This window comes from Oncorhynchus nerka, linkage group LG8, assembly GCF_034236695.1.
Source record: "Oncorhynchus nerka isolate Pitt River linkage group LG8, Oner_Uvic_2.0, whole genome shotgun sequence".
Lineage (NCBI taxonomy): Eukaryota > Metazoa > Chordata > Actinopteri > Salmoniformes > Salmonidae > Oncorhynchus > Oncorhynchus nerka.
This window is the reverse complement of record NC_088403.1, coordinates 16,085,912-16,104,152: the sequence shown is the minus strand read 5'-3', so window position 1 is coordinate 16,104,152 and position 18,241 is coordinate 16,085,912. Positions and strand designations below refer to the sequence as shown.

At 47.0% G+C, this 18,241-nt stretch overlaps 1 protein-coding gene across 3 annotated transcripts; it reads left to right on the top strand.

Moving 5' to 3' along the window:
- The first annotated feature begins 1,479 nt into the window (after window positions 1-1,479).
- Window positions 1,480-17,555, top strand: slc26a5 (solute carrier family 26 member 5). 3 transcript variants are annotated; one of them, XM_065021430.1, is made up of 18 exons: window positions 1,480-1,665; window positions 2,776-3,056; window positions 3,661-3,800; window positions 6,906-7,016; window positions 9,488-9,675; window positions 10,027-10,191; window positions 10,483-10,718; window positions 11,043-11,190; window positions 11,600-11,713; window positions 12,190-12,267; window positions 12,540-12,635; window positions 14,711-14,817; window positions 15,030-15,099; window positions 15,361-15,453; window positions 15,674-15,802; window positions 16,127-16,342; window positions 16,576-16,630; window positions 16,779-17,555. In XM_065021430.1, the coding sequence occupies exons 2-18, from the start codon at window positions 2,899-2,901 to the stop codon at window positions 16,916-16,918; spliced, it is 2,244 nt and encodes a 747-aa protein (XP_064877502.1). In that variant the 5' UTR covers window positions 1,480-1,665; window positions 2,776-2,898; the 3' UTR covers window positions 16,919-17,555. The 3 variants fall into 3 exon arrangements, with proteins under 3 accessions (XP_064877502.1, XP_064877501.1, XP_064877504.1); XM_065021429.1 differs by having other exon boundaries at window positions 2,773-3,056; XM_065021432.1 differs by lacking the exon at window positions 3,661-3,800 and having other exon boundaries at window positions 2,773-3,056.
- The last annotated feature ends 686 nt before the right edge of the window (window positions 17,556-18,241 follow it).

The following is an 18,241-nucleotide window of genomic DNA, read 5'->3' as shown; positions in this document are numbered from 1 at the left end:
TCCTTTGGGGTCACCCTTTAGTGCCAGCTGGCTGCCTGCTAGCACCAGACAAGTTGGATCTGGTCGTCTTATTTCTGCAAAGAGGCTATGGATTAAAGGGTCCTCTGTTCAGTACTCCATGCTCCTAGGCCTATAGAGTAGAGTGGAGAAAATACATGAATGTAGCCAACCTAAGTTGTTATGTTTTGCCTGATAAGTAGTAGTAGTAGTAATGAAATTAGTGGTGGATATAGTAGTGGTGGTGAAATTGGTACACCCAATTGGCCATTTAAGATTGACTATGAAGGGTTGAAGTTGTAAAGTTCACACAGCCAACATTTAGATCCATGACCATTTCTTAACCATTTGTTTGAATGCAGGACCCACCTGCCCCTTTATAAAGTACAGTACTTAGGCAGTATAGGTGACCTAAGCCTTTGACCAATTATCTATAATTTAATGCCAGCAATATAATGTCAAAAAGCAGAACGGAGACATCTAGTGATTAGTGACGTACCATACAAAAAAAAAAGCAGAACCGAGACACGAGCTTGTAAAAAGCATACAATGTCGCCATCTGTCGGAATATTATTTGAGCACATTAATAATATTTCATGAATACATTTATTTTACACAAGAAGGCCACTCGAAAGCGCCTTTGTATCCTTATGTGGTCTGTAGCCCATTGAAGTTGATGTTTAAAATGGTTAAGGTTCAACACACCGTCACAGCTTATTGTGAAATAGACATAAATGACTTATTCGAAATTCGTGACAGGCACGATTTCCATCACAACGCATTTCCTGTCTATTACACAATTCTCTTGACTCATTCGTGTACATTTCAAGAATTTCAATTGGCCGAGGCTAACGTTAGCACGGTTATGGGTTAAGGTTGTAGTTAATATGCTAGCTAAGTAGTTAAAGGGTTAGGTTTTTGAGTTGGGTTAAGGTTAGGGGAAGGGTTAGCTAACATGCAAAGTAGTTGCAAAGTAGCCAAAATGCTAAAGTTATCCATGAAGAGATTCGAACACACAATATACGCCCCTCCCTTTCGTTTCTGTATTAAGTAACATACTGTCTTTATCAGTCATTGAAATGCACTGTATACAAAATCGTGTACTGTCACACATTTCCAATAGGCCTCACAATCTGTGAGGCAATGACCATCAATAGGGCCAGGCCGACCGGACTACTATTCCATGGGAGAATGAGTGATCTTCTGTCTTTTTTCAAATTTATCTGCAAGGCAATTGTCAGTGTTGACAAAATTCACGGAATTATGTAGTATGATAAACTGAAACAAAACCAATTTATAATTTTTCTTTCTAATTTAGGTGAGTATTTTGGAAATGTAGATGCATATACTTTGGAAAAGCACCAACCAAAGAACTATAATACGTATATAGATAGCACCAATAACGATAACAAGAAAAGGGGAATCCAACAACTGTAGGAAAGAAAATACAAGTCCCATGATCACTGGTTTAGTGACGTCAGAGTTTACGTGCGCCGGGCTCCATAGTGATCTTCCTCTGGTGGAGTATGCGGCTGTCGAGTGTCGACGGTCGTTAAACTGCGTTCCCGGTGTTAAAGCTGTAACCGGAGCCTAGATGCGCGGTCAGTTTCTAAAATTGAATTCGGTCAATCGCGTCAGAGTGTGACATCCTAGGCTGAGGTCGGGAAGGTAAGAAATGGTCCTTCATTCGCATCTGTCATGTGCGCTTTTCATTCTGTAGATAGCCATCACTTTTCCGCTACACATTCCTCTGTAACCTGCAATTCAGGTTAAAACATGTGGCTGACGTTAGTTAGCTACCTTTTATTTTGATGTGGTTGTGGATGTGGTTTGTCAGTGATGACACAAGTCGCTAGGCAGCTAACATAATCAGGAACAGCCAGTTACTATACACATGGTGTGATAACTTCACGTCTTTGTTGTCAGGTTTCCAGAAGTTCAGTATATTTAATCTCATGTTTAATTCTTGTTTAAATATTCTGATTTGACAATAAGTAGTCAGTCATAGCCTATACCTTTACGTCAATGCCTATACAGGAGGGTAGCTCTCCAGGAACAACGGTTGGAGAGCCCTGCTTTAGATTAAGAGTATTGTGACCATGTTTACCATTGCCGCAGAAGTCTATAAAGTATATGATAAGAAATGGATGTCTATTTTTAGTGAGGCTGCTGGAGACCTTTCCTCTAAGTAGCTTCCAACCTGAAAGGTCAATATCCTCTGGTTTGCCATGTTGTGTAGGCCAGGCTACCACAGTCAGCCTGAAGTGTAGTATGGACTGTTCTTTAGCCCAAAGAATAGGCTCCTATCTCTGCATTGATTTTGGAGTGTAAACTTTCTTATGTAGAACACACATGGGGTGTATTCATTAGTTCCAACTGTAGTACAACTATTTGCAACAGAAAGTTTTGCCACGAAAACAAGTTTCTTATTGGACATGTTCTGGAGTTCACTTCCTGTTTCTTCCCCTTTGGTTCCTAGTGAATAAACCTCTGTTTTTCTTTTTCCACATGGAGCAGAAAGTTAATATTTGGTCACAATTTTGCAATATCAGTTCAAAAATATTTGCTTGAAAAGATAGCCCATATGGCTGAAAACACTACCCCCCCAAAAAAAAATCTGAAACTTATTGTAATTTCCATAAATAGGGCTACTCTATTAATGAAAACTACCAGCCGCATGGTGCTCAACCCTGCTGGAGTTTGGTCAAAACAACGCTTTGCTTCAAAAACATTTGGTCTAAACAGTTACTGAACTGTTTTGTCTTCCTCTCTCAGCAGAGCAGCGGGAGGAAGCAGGACGTGTGGAAAAGGAGTCAGCGAACCACACACAGAGAGAGAAAAAGCCTACTTAAGCTAGGAGCCGCCCCCTTTCTCTGACATGCCCAGTGTCCTGTCTGTGTTATGGAACAACATGTAACGCCCTGCGAGGATGCGCCCCCACCGCTGATGTACCGTGTGGAACGGCCTGTGTTCGATGAGGCCTACCTTCACACCCAGCTCCTGCACCCGAGAGAGCGGAGCCCCAAGACCATCAGACAGAGACTGGCACAGCAGTTCCAGTAAGCATCTACATCGAGTTAGTGTCCACAGACCTGGGTTGTGTTTAATAGTACACACTGTAGCAAAACGTTTTGCAACAGAAAATGGAAAATATTTGTGGTTCTTATTGGACAGGTCCAGGTAGTCCCAATCTGATCCAGTCTGTTTTCTGCCATAAGGCGCCTAAAGAACACGACCCTGTTACAGATCTGAACAGAGTGTTGTGTTCTTCATTCCTGGTCATTGGGACCCACAGTGTGTTCAAGTGTTGTTCTAGCCTAGTAGACATACATATCGGTGTTTTGATGACCAGGATTGAAGAACATTGCTGGGTGTGTGACTGGGATGTGGAATTATGCAATACCTTTTTTCAGGAAATTTGTTAGGACTGTAAAAGCTTATGTGAAGTTATGATTATTATTTTTTTAATCTGACAATGTTTGTCTAGTATTACACTAGTAGAAGTACACACCCATTTACTTGCTGCTTGGAAGCTTCCCTAATAGATAAGCTGATTATACACACACACACACACACACACACACACACACACACACACACACACACACACACACACACACACACACACACACCTACTCACTCACTCACTCTCTCTCTTCCCAGCTGCTCATCAGAGAGGGCCAAAGCCATTGCTCTGAGCTTCCTGCCCATTTTAACATGGCTGCCGTCCTACCCTGTCAAAGAGTACCTGTTTGGGGACCTGGTCTCAGGCCTCAGCACAGGGGTCATGCAGCTACCTCAAGGTCAGTGGGGTTGGAGTCAGGGGTATACTGCTGCACAGCTCAGAATGGGTTTAGAGTCAGGGGCGGCACTTCTCAGAATGGGTTTAGAGTCAGGGGCGGCACTTCTCAGAATGGGTTTAGAGTTAGAGTCAATGGGTTTAGAGTCACAGCTCAGAATGGGTTTAGAGTCAGGGGCGGCACAGCTCAGAATGGGTTTAGAGTCAGGGGCGGCACAGCTCAGAATGGGTTTAGAGTCAGGGGCGGCACAGCTCAGAATGGGTTTAGAGTCAGGGGCGGCACAGCTCAGAATGGGTTTAGAGTCAGGGGCGGCACAGCTCAGAATGGGTTTAGAGTCGGGGCGGCACAGCTCAGAATGGGTTTAGAGTCGGGGCGGCACAGCTCAGAATGGGTTTAGAGTCGGGGCGGCACAGCTCAGAATGGGTTTAGAGTCGGGGCGGCACTTCTCAGAATGGGTTTAGAGTCGGGGCGGCACTTCTCAGAATGGGTTTAGAGTCGGGGGCGGCACTTCTCAGAATGGGTTTAGAGTCGAATGGGGGGCGGCACTTCTCAGAATGGGTTTAGAGTCGGGGGCGGCACTTCTCAGAATGGGTTTAGAGTCGGGGCGGCACTTCTCAGAATGGGTTTAGAGTCGGCACTTCTCAGAATGGGGGCGGCACTTCTCAGAATGGGTTTAGAGTCGGGGGCGGCACTTCTCAGAATGGGTTTAGAGTCGGGGCGGCACTTCTCAGAATGGGTTTAGAGTCGGGGCGGCACTTCTCAGAATGGGTTTAGAGTCGGGGGCGGCACTTCTCAGAATGGGTTTAGAGTCGGGGCGGCACTTCTCAGAATGGGTTTAGAGTCGGGGCGGCACTTCTCAGAATGGGTTTAGAGTCGGGGGCGGCACTTCTCAGAATGGGTTTAGAGTCGGGGCGGCACTTCTCAGAATGGGTTTAGAGTCGGGGCGGCACTTCTCAGAATGGGTTTAGAGTCGGGGGCGGCACTTCTCAGAATGGGTTTAGAGTCGGGGCGGCACTTCTCAGAATGGGTTTAGAGTCGGGGCGGCACAGAATGGGTTTAGAGTCGGGGCGGCACAGAATGGGTTTAGAGTCGGGGCGGCACTTCTCAGAATGGGTTTAGAGTCGGGGCGGCACTTCTCAGAATGGGTTTAGAGTCGGGGCGGCACTTCTCAGAATGGGTTTAGAGTCGGGGCGGCACTTCTCGGAATGGGTTTAGAGTCGGGGCGGCACTTCTCGGAATGGGTTTAGAGTCGGGGGCGGCACTTCTCAGAATGGGTTTAGAGTCGGGGCGGCACTTCTCGGAATGGGTTTAGAGTCGGGGCGGCACTTCTCGGAATGGGTTTAGAGTCGGGGGCGGCACTTCTCGGAATGGGTTTAGAGTCGGGGCGGCACGGAATGGGTTTAGAGTCGGGGGCGGCACTTCTCGGAATGGGTTTAGAGTCGGGGCGGCACTTCTCGGAATGGGTTTAGAGTCGGGCGGGGGTTTAGACTTCTCGGAATGGGTTTAGAGTCGGGGCGGCACTTCTCGGAATGGGTTTAGAGTCGGGGCGGCACTTCTCGGAATGGGTTTAGAGTCGGGGGCGGCACTTCTCGGAATGGGTTTAGAGTCGGGGCGGCACTTCTCGGAATGGGTTTAGAGGTCTCGGAATGGGTTTAGGTCGGGCGGCACTTCTCGGAATGGGTTTAGAGTCGGGGCGGCACTTCTCGGAATGGGTTTAGAGTGGGTTTAGGGGCGGCACTTCTCGGAATGGGTTTAGAGTCTGGGGCGGCACTTCTCGGAATGGGTTTAGAGTCGGAATGGGGGCGGCACTTCTCGGAATGGGTTTAGAGTCTCGGAATGGGTTTAGGGCGGCACTTCTCGGAATGGGTTTAGAGTCGGGGCGGCACTTCTCGGAATGGGTTTAGAGTCGGGGGCGGCACTTCTCAGAATGGGTTTAGAGTCGGGGGCGGCACTAATCAGAATGGGTTTAGAGTCGGGGGCGGCACTTCTCAGAATGGGTTTAGAGTCGGGGCGGCACTTCTCAGAATGGGTTTAGAGTCGGGGGCGGCACTTCTCAGAATGGGTTTAGAGTCGGGGGGCGGCACATTTAATGTTTTTTAAAGTTATTTTTTTTTATCATAAGCCACTTTCATCGTCATTTTGGGGCATTTACAATACGTCCAACCGGCCTCACAACTGCAGACCAGCCCAGGACTTCCACATCCGGCTTCTTCTGAGGAGTATTTCTATCTGTAACAAAGCCCTTTTGTGGGGAAAAAGTCATTCTGATTGACTGGGCCTGGCTCCCCAGTGGGTGGACCTATGCCCACTAATTGCTGCGTCCTTGCCCAGTTATATGAAATCCATAGATTAGGGCCTAATATATTTATTTCAATTGACTGACTTCGTTATATATGAACTGTAACTCGGCAACATCTTTGAAATTGTTGCATGTTGCGTTTTATATTTTCGTTCAGCATATACATTACCAGTCAAGTTTGGACACACCTACTCATTCTAGGGTTTTTCTTTATTTTTACTATTATAGAATAATAGTGAAGACATCAAAACTATGAAATAACACATGGAATCATGTCATGTCACCAAAAAAGTGTTAAACAAATCCAAATATATTTTATATTTGAGATCCTTCAAACTAGCCACCCTTTGCCTTGATGACAGTTTTTCACACTCTTGGCATTCTCTCAACCAGCTTCACCTGGATGCCAAGAGTGTGTCTTCACTATTCTACAATGTAAAAATAAAGAAAAATCCTGGAATGAATAAGTGTGTCCTAACTTTTGACTGGTACTGTATTTATTATGGATCCCCATTAGTTCCTGCCAAGGCAGCAGCTACTCTTCCTGGGGTCCATCAAAATGAAGGAAGCTGTACAATTTTAAAAACATTTCACAACAAGACCCTCTTTGTGGCACCTGATCACACGACTGTACAGTAGTCCAGGTGCGACAAAACTAGAACCTGTAGGACCTGCGTTGCTGTTAAGAAGGTAGAGCAGCTCTTTATTATGGACAGACTTCTCCCCATCTTAACTACTGATGTATCAATGTGTGTATGCACTGGGTAGTAGAACATCATTCCATCTCTCCCCCCATCCTCTCTCCCCAGGTCTTGCCTATGCCATGCTGGCTGCCGTGCCTCCTGTGTATGGCCTGTACTCCTCCTTCTACCCTGTCCTGCTCTACACCTTCTTTGGGACTTCTAGACACATATCTATAGGTGAGCCATCCCGACGACAGAGCTCCAACTAGTGCAGAGGAAGTCACTTTACACTATTGAGATGTATAATGTGGCTAACCAGGAGCGGAGTCGTGTTCAGTGTTATAAATTGGGTGGTTCGAGCCCTGAATGCTGATTGGCTGACAGTAGTGCTATATCAGACCGTATACCACGGGTATGACGAAACATTAATTTTTACTGCTCTAATTACATTGGTAACCAGTTTATAATAGCAATGAGGCACCTCTGGGGTTTGTGATATATGGCCAATATACCAAGGCTACGGGCTGTATACTCTGCGTTGCGTCGTGCATAAGAACAGCCCTTTACCCGTGGTATATTGACCATATACCACACTCCCTCAGGCCTTATTGCTTAAGTAAATGTTTTGAAACGTGGAGGTACAGATACTACCCAAACGTCTCTAATAAGAACATTGGTTTTTGTTTTCCCTTGCAAACCGGTTTGTTACTTTGTGCCCTACTGAACACTACCCCTGCAGCCTACCTGTGGTGATAATGGATGTTACTCCTACTGGGTGTTCCAATGAAGTAGTCCTGGTTGTATTCACATAGTTTTCCCGTAGGTCTCTACCCCTGGACAGCCGTGGCCTTTTCACTTCTTGGCCAGAGAGTTTTGTATTCCGGTGGCTGTGCCAAGTACAGACTGACCATTCCAAACCACGCCAACAACAGGTGAATTCCAAATAGCACCCTATTTCGTGCTCTACTGTTGGTCAGAGCCCTATGGGGCCCGGGTCCACAGTAGTGCACTATGAAGGTAATATGGTGCTATATGGGACTCGGCCTTCTCATCCACCCAGGGAGCCCAGTCAATCAAGAGTCTGGGTGTTACCTCTGAGAGATTAATCTGTTAAAAAGTAACAGATTAAGTGACCAGAATAATAGCTCTAAAAAAAACTTTTTTTCATGACACTTCAGGAAATGAGCCAAGTTTTGAAATGGTTTACTTTGGGAATTGATCGGTGTCCTTGTGAAGCTTGGGTGAGGTCAGGTCTCTTGGCATATAGTGACCCCATCTGTTGCACATAGACAGGCTAGATTTATGGGAACATTCAAGGCAGACAGAGCCTTGCCTCCAATTTCAGCCGTCACGTTTGTCTCCTTTTGACAACTCGGTGAGTCAGTGAATCACATTAAACACTTCAACAAGAAAAGAAGAACTAAAACCGTCTTGGAAATAGTTAGTGGCAGCAGTTGTAACAAAATGGCCTCCGCCCAAATTGTGGCCTTAAGGAGGGCAGTTGCTGTAGTAACTTGCGACTGCCTTCTCTCCCTCTGAGGCAGGGATGAAGGAATATTTTGGCACCCGTTGAAGTCTTGGGCAAAAGCCCGTGTCAACATCTCTAGTTGCAAACGTAACGAACTAACACAAGCAAACCTGATCTGGAAATGAGAACACATTTTTAACATGAGTTTTTTACATTGCTTCATACCTCATTTACCAGACACAGAGACTTGCCCCGGCAGAGGTGCCTGGACTGGGTTCACAGCTGTTTGCACTGGTGTGGCACTGATGTCTCCCCTCTCTATTAAACCATTACTGATACAGAACCTGGCACCTTGGCGACTGACTGATAACCTCGAGGGGAATGGGGAGTGCTATGATAATTATTTGACCTAGGGGGAGTGCCAAAGCTACCAAGTCAAACTTGTATGATTCAATGTCATGAAATAATAATATATGCCATTTAACAGACACTTTTATACAAAGCCACTTCCAGTCATGCGTACATATGTTTTCCATGTGTGCGGTCCCGGGAAGCGAACCCACAATTTTGGTGGTGCATGCTCTCCCAATTGAGCCACACAGGATGAGAGGCAATGGTCAGTCAGACTCAACCCACTGAAGAGAGAGTGCGCCTCACAGTTCAGTTCATTGAATTCATTTATACTTCTATTATTCTGTTTTCAGAGTGAGGATGTCACCATATTCAGTATCAATGATGTTGCTAGGTGTTGTCTGTGTCCCTGAAGCCTAGAACTCCTAAACCCTGTCCCTTAAAAGCCCCTACCCCTAAACCATTAGCCCCCAGGGGTGTCGGAAGTCAATTCCTGGAGGGCCGAGTGTCGGTTGGTTTTCGCTCCTCTCCTGTTCTTCATTGATCAGTTAAGGTCACTAATTAGTGAGGAACTCCCTGATTGTCTAGGTCTTAATTGGACACATTGTGCATTTACATTTGAGTCATTTAGCAGACGCTCTTAACCAGGGAGACTTACAGGAGCAATTAGGGTTAAGTGCCTTGCTCAAGGGCACATTGACAGAGTTTTCACCTAGTCGGCTCTGTGCTTTTGTACCAGCGACATTTCGGTTAGTGTTATAACGCTCTTAACCATTAGGCAGCCTGCTTCCACAAATGGAAAGGAAATAGCAAAAACAGCTAACATTCAATCCTCCAGGAGTTGAGTTTGACACCCCTAATTTTAAGGCTGTGGCTGTGCTCTCTGCAGGCACGTTTGCGGTGATCAGCCTGATGATTGGAGGAGTGGTGGTGAGGGAGGCCCCTGACTCCATGTTCACGATTCAGGCCCTGAATGGTACTGCCACCAACGCCACCGTCTTCATCGACACAGAGGCCCGCGATGCCAGGAGGGTCCACGTAGCCGTAGTCCTCACCACCCTGGTGGGAGTCATACAGGTGGGTTACACTCCCCTCTTCCACCTTCAGAAAAATGTCCCCTCAAATAACCCAGCATCCTCTCTGTTGCCACTAGCTTTCCCACCACTAGTCAGTCTCTCAATAAGAGGTCAAAAGTTTTCATGCCAAAGATAAGGATCATCCCATAACCTTGGGGGTTTGTGGTTTCAACCGGTTTCTCAGCGCTCACTGTTTACTCAACCATAGTGGGATCCACAGGACCGCAACTTAGTTGACATAATGTCAACCTACTTTATCTATATTGACATTTATTATGCAAGTAAACCGTCATCATCTACTCTCCCCTTGTTTGTCTTTGTCTTTCTGTCTCCTTCTTTCCTTTCCCCCCAGCTGGTCCTGGGGTTGTTGCGGTTTGGCTTTGTGGCCATCTACCTCACGGAGCCCCTGGTACGCGGATTCACCACGGCCGCGGCTGTTCACGTCTTCATCTCTCAGCTTAAATACCTGCTGGGCATCCAGACCCCGCGCTTCAGTGGGCCCCTGTCCGCTCTTCACGTGAGTCACTGACGGGGCCTCTCAGAGGCCGCTGGATGGTGGCCCCTGCATGAGGAATGGAGTGGTTAACTTTTAAACGGTAGCAGACAGGAAAGTCATCCACATTATAGGAGTCCGTGGATGTACTCTCCTGTAATACATGGGTATTAGGTCTAGTTTACACACCTGCGTGATTTAGTTAATGATTAATGACATGATTAATTCCTGATTAATATAGATTGTGAGTTTTATGCAATGCTCTCGGGACACGGACACACTCCCAGGTCTCTCACACCCCCTCTCTCCTCCCAGAGTGTCACGGCCGTGTTCAGTGACATCACCAGCACCAACGTGACCACGTTGATTGTGGGCGGGGTCTGCATGGTGGTCCTCTACTGCGTGAAGGATCTCAACGAGCGCTTCAAGAAGAAGCTGCCTGTGCCCATCCCTGGAGAGATCATTGTGGTCATGGTCTCAACGGGGATCTCCTATGGCCTCAGTCTGTCAGAGAACTACCAAGTGGACGTGGTCAGGACAATTCCATCCGGGTAAGAGAAGGACTGTTCACACTACTGGGCTGATCCAAACCAAGCTGTACTGAACTGGCCTTCGGCCCAGCCAAACCAAACGGGTTGCTGTATACATCCTACATAGTTACTAGAACCTGAAAGCACATTGTGAGAACCCAATATCCAAGCCAGTACGGTTCAGATCAGCTCTATAGTGGGAAAAGGTATCGGTGGCATATTATGGTCCAAAAAGTGTTTAGTGAGTCAAAATGCACAAGTAACAGCATCAGAAGACCATGTACTGTACAAACAGTTGTTACTATTCAGTCAACTTCTCAGACAATATTTGTTGTTTGTTTCCAGGCTGCTCCCACCTGCAATCCCAGACTTCTCTCTGTTGCCCAACTTGGTAACGGATTCTATCGCCATAGCGGTGGTGGGCTTCTCCATGGGAATCTCTCTGGCCAAGATCTTTGCTCTGAAACACGGCTACAGTGTGGATGGTAACCAGGTCAGTTTATCCACAGTACTGTAGCCATTATAGCCTTGGAGAGTGGCGATGTCAAAGAACGTCATAGCATTTCCCCCACTAATGGTTAAGGTTAGGCATGGGGTGAGGGAAGCTGATCCTAGATCTGTACCTATGGGATACTTTACCCCAGAGTCTAACCCGTTGGCTCTGTGTTGCCCTGTAGGAGCTGATCCTAGATCTGTACCTGTGGGATACTTTACCCCAGAGTCTAACCCGTTGGCTCTGTGTTGCCCTGTAGGAACTGATCCTAGATCTGTACCTGTGGGATACTTTACCCCAGAGTCTAACCCGTTGGCTCTGTGTTGCCCTGTAGGAGCTGATCCTAGATCTGTACCTGTGGGATACTTTACCCCAGAGTCTAACCCGTTGGCTCTGTGTTGCCCTGTAGGAGCTGATTGCCCTGGGCCTGTGTAACTTTGTCAGCTCTTTCTTCCACACCTTCGCCATCACCTGTTCCATGTCCCGCAGTCTGGTGCAGGAGAGCACCGGGGGCAATACGCAGGTAACACACACATGCGCAGACTCAGACACACACACACATACATAGATGCATAGTGACTTTAATATCTACCTACATGTAATATTACCTCGACTAACTGGTGCCCCCGCACATTGACTCTGTTCCGTTACCCCTGTATACAGCCTCGCTATTGTTATTTTACTACTGCTCTTTAATTGTTACTTTTAAGGGCTTGTAAGTAAACATTTCTCTGTTGTATTCGGTGCATGTGACAAATAAAATTTGATTTGATACAGTGACACACACACACACCCATCCTGTTTGCTGGGCCCACACTGAGTGTATGGTCATTAACATGACACAGTTGTCCTTTCATTACATGTGTCACCTCATAACGGGAGCTAAATTGGCGCCGTGAAGCAATAAAGATTAGATCAACCACAGACGCTTCTGTGCAGACTCCAGGAAGGCTAAATGAGAGGTGTGTTAACGTACCTTATCTGTGTGTGTCTTTGCAGATTGCAGGTCTGTTGGCGTCCATGGTGGTGTTGCTGGTGGTGGTGGCCATTGGTTTTGTCTTCCAGCCTCTGCCACAGGTGGGTGTAACAGTTACCGACCAACACCCCCTACAGCGGGTGTTCTATGAGATGGCTAAGGAAGAATGAGGAAGGGAAACAGTCCTGTCAGAGGCACTAGCTTTATTTAATATATCCCTTGCAAAATGTCAACCAATTAAAAAGTTGCATTAATGTTGGAATTTGAATCGCTATTACAGTAGCCTAAAAAATAAATATTTGCATTGAAATGTCCAATCCTATTTGAATGGTAATGCACCCTGACTCAACCCTGATTCCCCCTGTCATTTCAGACCGCGCTGGCTGCCATCATCATGGTTAACCTGCTGGGGATGTTTAAACAATTCAGGGACATCCCTGCCCTGTGGAGGACCAGCAAGATCGAGTTGGTGAGTCTGGACCGCAACACAACTCCTTCTGATTACATCTAACCCAGGGTCATTTCAGGAAGTACACTGAAATTCCAATTATCTTAAATGCTTTTCAATGTAAACTTAGATTTTGGTTTACTTTCTGAATTGACTAAAATGTAAGCAATTTAAATGATCTGACCACATCATGACCACATCGCACCAGAAAACCCAATCGGACAGATTCCTTCAGTACATGTCATGCTATGGTAGCCTTGTCCCAGATCAGTTTGCTATGGAAGCCTGGTCCCAGATCAGTTTGCTATGGTAGCCTTGTCCCAGATCAGTTTGCTATGGTAGCCTTGTCCCAGATCAGTTTGCTATGGTAGCCTTGTCCCAGATCAGTTTGCTATGGTAGCCTTGTCCCAGATCAGTTTGCTATGGTAGCCTGGTCCCAGATCAGTTTGCTATGGAAGCCTGGTCCCAGATCAGTTTGCTATGGAAGCCTGGTCCCAGATCAGTTTGCTATGGTAGCCTTGTCCCAGATCAGTTTGCTATGGTAGCCTTGTCCCAGATCAGTTTGCTATGGTAGCCTTGTCCCAGATCAGTTTGCTATGGTAGCCTTGTCCCAGATCAGTTTGCTATGGTAGCCTTGTCCCAGATCAGTTTGCTATGGTAGCCTTGTCCCAGATCAGTTTGCTATGGAAGCCTGGTCCCAGATCAGTTTGCTATGGAAGCCTGGTCCCAGATCAGTTTGCTATGGAAGCCTGGTCCCAGATCAGTTTGCTATGGAAGCCTGGTCCCAGATCAGTTTGCTATGGAAGCCTGGTCCCAGATCAGTTCGCTATCTTACCGAATGATCATACGGTCATTGCATGACAGTGACTGTAAGAGTTGGATACACAGCACAAAGAGACCTGGGACGAGGCCTATACTATGGATCTGTAACCATTGTTGCTTTGGTCTGTATTGTCTTCCAGGCTATCTGGCTGGTAGCCTGGTCCCAGATCAGTTCACACTGTCTTACTGAATGATGCATGACAGTGACTGTAAGAGTTGGATACACAGCACAAAGAGACCTGGGACGAGGCCTATACTATGGATCTGTAACCATTGTTGCTTTGGTCTGTATTGTCTTCCAGGCTATCTGGCTGGTAGCCTGGTCCCAGATCAGTTCACGCTGTCTTACTGAATGATGCATGACAGTGACTGTAAGAGTTGGATACACAGCACAAAGAGACCTGGGACGAGGCCTATACTATGGATCTGTAACCATTGTTGCTTTGGTCTGTATTGTCTTCCAGGCTATCTGGCTGGTAGCCTGGTCCCAGATCAGTTCACGCTGTCTTACTGAATGATGCATGACAGTGACTGTAAGAGTTGGATACACAGCACAAAGAGACCTGGGACGAGGCCTATACTATGGATCTGTAACCATTGTTGCTTTGGTCTGTATTGTCTTCCAGGCTATCTGGCTGGTAGCCTGGTCCCAGATCAGTTCACGCTGTCTTACTGAATGATGCATGACAGTGACTGTAAGAGTTGGATACACAGCACAAAGAGACCTGGGACGAGGCCTATACTATGGATCTGTAACCATTGTTGCTTTGGTCTGTATTGTCTTCCAGGCTATCTGGCTGGTAGCCTGGTCCCAGATCAGTTCACACTGTCTTACTGAATGATGCATGACAGTGACTGTAAGAGTTGGATACACAGCACAAAGAGACCTGGGACGAGGCCTATACTATGGATCTGTAACCATTGTTGCTTTGGTCTGTATTGTCTTCCAGGCTATCTGGCTGGTAGCCTGGTCCCAGATCAGTTCACGCTGTCTTACTGAATGATGCATGACAGTGACTGTAAGAGTTGGATACACAGCACAAAGAGACCTGGGACGAGGCCTATACTATGGATCTGTAACCATTGTTGCTTTGGTCTGTATTGTCTTCCAGGCTATCTGGCTGGTAGCCTGGTCCCAGATCAGTTCACACTGTCTTACTGAATGATGCATGACAGTGACTGTAAGAGTTGGATACACAGCACAAAGAGACCTGGGACGAGGCCTATACTATGGATCTGTAACCATTGTTGCTTTGGTCTGTATTGTCTTCCAGGCTATCTGGCTGGTAGCCTTTGTGGCCTCTGTGCTGTTGGGCCTTGATCTTGGACTTCTGGTGGCCTTAGGATTTGCTATCCTGAGTGTCATCTACAGAACACAGAGGTACTAAACCATCCTACTACTTCTGAAATATATTCAAGTGTAGTATTTAATATCCCCTTCACGATCACTGGTAACCATTTCATATCACCAGCTTGATTTGGAAAAAAGCTAGATTTTTGGGTTGAGTCATTTCAGTTTTAATCTGTTCAATGGAAATGTATGAAATAACTGCTAAACGTTTCGATATCTCTCGCCCCCTTCCTCTCCCACAGCCCAAAGAGTGTGATCCTGGGACAGGTCCTGGACACAGGCCTGTACTGTGACGTGGATGAATATGAAAAAGTAATAATGTGTCATTTTGTGATAATGAGCAACTCTCTATATGGTCTTACAGTTGCAGGCACTAAAAAGCTAGGTCTCGTTAAAGTATTGAACAATTGCCTAGCGATAGTTTGTCACAAAGAAATTGTAATGGTGGACAAGGTTTTTCTAAATGAACTTGTTAGTGCCCGTAACTGGCCTGTAAACTACCCTGGGATAGAATGAGAAAGTGCATGGTGTTGGATGAGCAGTGAGACCTGTGATTCTGCCTCTCTGTTCCAGGCAGCTGAATGCACAGGGATTAAGATTTTCCACTCAAACTCTTCAATCTACTTTGCAAACAGTGACCTTTATTTGAACGCCCTCAAAGAGAAGGTAACCTCAGCTGCCGTGTGTGTTTCTGTGTGTGGAATATGCAGAGTTGCATAAGTTTTCATTTTTGTCCGACTATGTTACGGGTCAAGCACTTTAGGCCTAGCAAACTAGTCTATCTCTCCTGTAGACTGTAGCTACACTACAGTTCAGTGAGGGATCCTTGCATTGGGGAAAACCAGCTTGGCCCATCCTGTCTCGTCATATTTAAACATGTGTACAGACAGGAGTGGACCCCGTACATCTCCAGGCTCTACGGAAAGCCCGAAAAAGAAAACTGAAGAAGGAGAGCGCAGAGAGGGAGAGCCAAAACCACAAGTCACCACAAAAAATGAGTGCTGTCGTCAAACTGGTGAGCCCATTCAATATGCTATTTTTCTGCTCCATCACTCACAATATCACTATTTGGTTTACTTCCCCTGCTTCTTGTTAAAACACGCCACATATTGACACTGTAACCAGAACACCAGACAGACGGGCAGAATTGAAGGCCTTCACGTAGTCATTTTCTAAGAGGCTTTTGCTGTTAGACTTGTTGTGGTTGGTTTGAAGCCAAAAGAGGTGTGATTGCCTGGTACAATTTTGGTCTTGTGTGATTGGCAGACACGATATTGGTTTCCTTCATTCTCCTATATGATTGGCTGATACAATTTTGGTCGTCTTGTGATTGGGCCAGGATGTGGAGCTGGGCGTCACTCACGAAGTGGTGTCAGGGGGCGGCTCCCAGAACCACTTGGAGATGCAGGGGAACGGGCTGGTGGCCGAGACCCACACAGAGTCAGACTCTGAGGAGACCCGGTTCCTAGAGCCCCTCTGTCCTGTCCACACCCTCATTCTGGACTGGACCCCCGTCAACTTCATCGATTCTGTGGGAGCCAAAGCAATCAAGTTGGTAAGGGACCTTATCTCGACTCGCAGAGCACTGGGGTCTGTTCAGAAGTGTAACATTACAGAACAGATATGCCATTCTGTCATGCAGAATTAGGCGTAATGTCAGCTTTGTTCATGACATTTCTATCGTAATGTTGGGCCCTTCTGAACAGGACTCTGGTGTTACTTCTGATCGCCTATTAGGTTTCCAACTTCCTCATTTCATGGTGTTCTCATGAGTTTTCCTCTCTGCAGGTGATCAAGGAGTATGCAGCTGTGGATGTGTGTGTCTTCATCGCTGGCTGCAGCAGTGAGTTATAACATACTGGTCTAGATTACTATTAAAAAACCTGAGGGTAACTGAACTAGAGGTTGTTTAAGACACTAGCCGTAGCAACGATAACACTAGTCAGTTAGATATAGGCCTACCTACCAAGCTGTGTGTTGTTTCCTAACAGGAACTCTGCTGGCTGAACTCCGCACCCTGCAGTTTTTCACTGGGGTCGCGACCCCAGAAATGGTCTTCCCTACCGTCCATGACGCCGTATTGCACTGTCGGCGCCGGACTGCCCAGCCCACCATCACTGCCATCCAATGACATTGTCTGACTGGGGACATCAAGGGGGAGGGGACACAAGGCCACATGCACCTAAGGCTGCTCTAAAGCCACGTTCACATTGGCAGTTTGAAGTGACTCAAACCCTTTATTATATATACACTGCTCAAAAAAATAAAGGGAACACTTAAACAACACAATGTAACTCTTAAGTCAATCACACTTCTGTGAAATCAAACTGTCCACTTAGGAAGCAACACTGATTGACAATAAATTTCACATGCTGTTGTGCAAATGGAATAGACAACAGGTGGAAATTATAGGCAATTAGCAAGACACCCCCAATAAAGGAGTGGTTCTGCAGGTGGTAACCACAGACCACTTCTCAGTTCCTATGCTTCCTGGCTGATGTTTTGGTCACTTTTGAATGCTGGCGGTGCTTTCACTCTAGTGGTAGCATGAGACAGAGTCTACAACCCACACAAGTGGCTCAGGTAGTGCAGCTTATCCAGGATGGCACATCAATGCGAGCTGTGGCAAGAAGGTTTGCTGTGTCTGTCAGCCGTAGTGTCCAGAGCATGGAGGCGCTACCAGGAGACAGGCCAGTACATCAGGAGACGTGGAGGAGGCCGTAGGATGGCAACAACCCAGCAGCAGGACCACTACCTCCGCCTTTGTGCAAGGATTTACTGCCAGAGCCCTGCAAAACGACCTCCAGCAGGCCACAAATGTGCATGTGTCTGCTCAAACGGTCAGAAACAGACTCCATGAGGGTGGTATGAGGGCCCGACATTCACGGGTGGGGGTTGTGCTTACAGCCCAACACCGTGCAGGACATTTGGCATTTGCCAGAGAACCCCAAGATCGGCAAATTCGCCACTGGATCCCTGTGCTCTTCACAGATGAAAGCAGGTTCACACTGAGCACATGTGACAGTCTGGAGACGCCGTGGAGAACGTTCTGCTGCCTGCAACATCCTCCAGCATGATCGGTTTGGCGGTGGGTCAGTCATGGTGTGGGGTGGCATTTCTTTGGGGGGCCGCAATGCCCTCCATGTGCTCGTCAGAGGTAGCCTGACTGCCATATGCTGGTGCGGTTGGCCGTGGGTTCCTCCTAATGCAAGACAATGCTAGACCTCATGTGGCTGGAGTGTGTCAGCAGTTCCTGCAAGAGGAAGGCATTGATGCTATGGACTGGCCTGCCTGTTCCCCAGACCTGAATCCAATTGAACACATCTGGGACATCATGTCTCGCTCCATCCACCAACGCCACGTTGCACCACAGACTGTCCAGGAGTCCAGGTCTGGGAGGAGATCCCTCAGGAGACCATCCGCCACCTCATCAGGAGCATGCCCAGGCGTTGTA

Bases quoted from the DNA above. Each gene is read 5' to 3' on its own strand.
- slc26a5 (XM_065021430.1), top strand. From the start codon at position 2,899: ATGGAACAACATGTAACGCCCTGCGAGGATGCGCCCCCACCGCTGATG. The intron at 9,676-10,026 runs GTGGGTTACACT...CTTTCCCCCCAG, and splicing joins CCCTGGTGGGAGTCATACAG to CTGGTCCTGGGGTTGTTGCG. The intron at 15,454-15,673 runs GTAACCTCAGCT...ACATGTGTACAG, and splicing joins TGAACGCCCTCAAAGAGAAG to ACAGGAGTGGACCCCGTACA.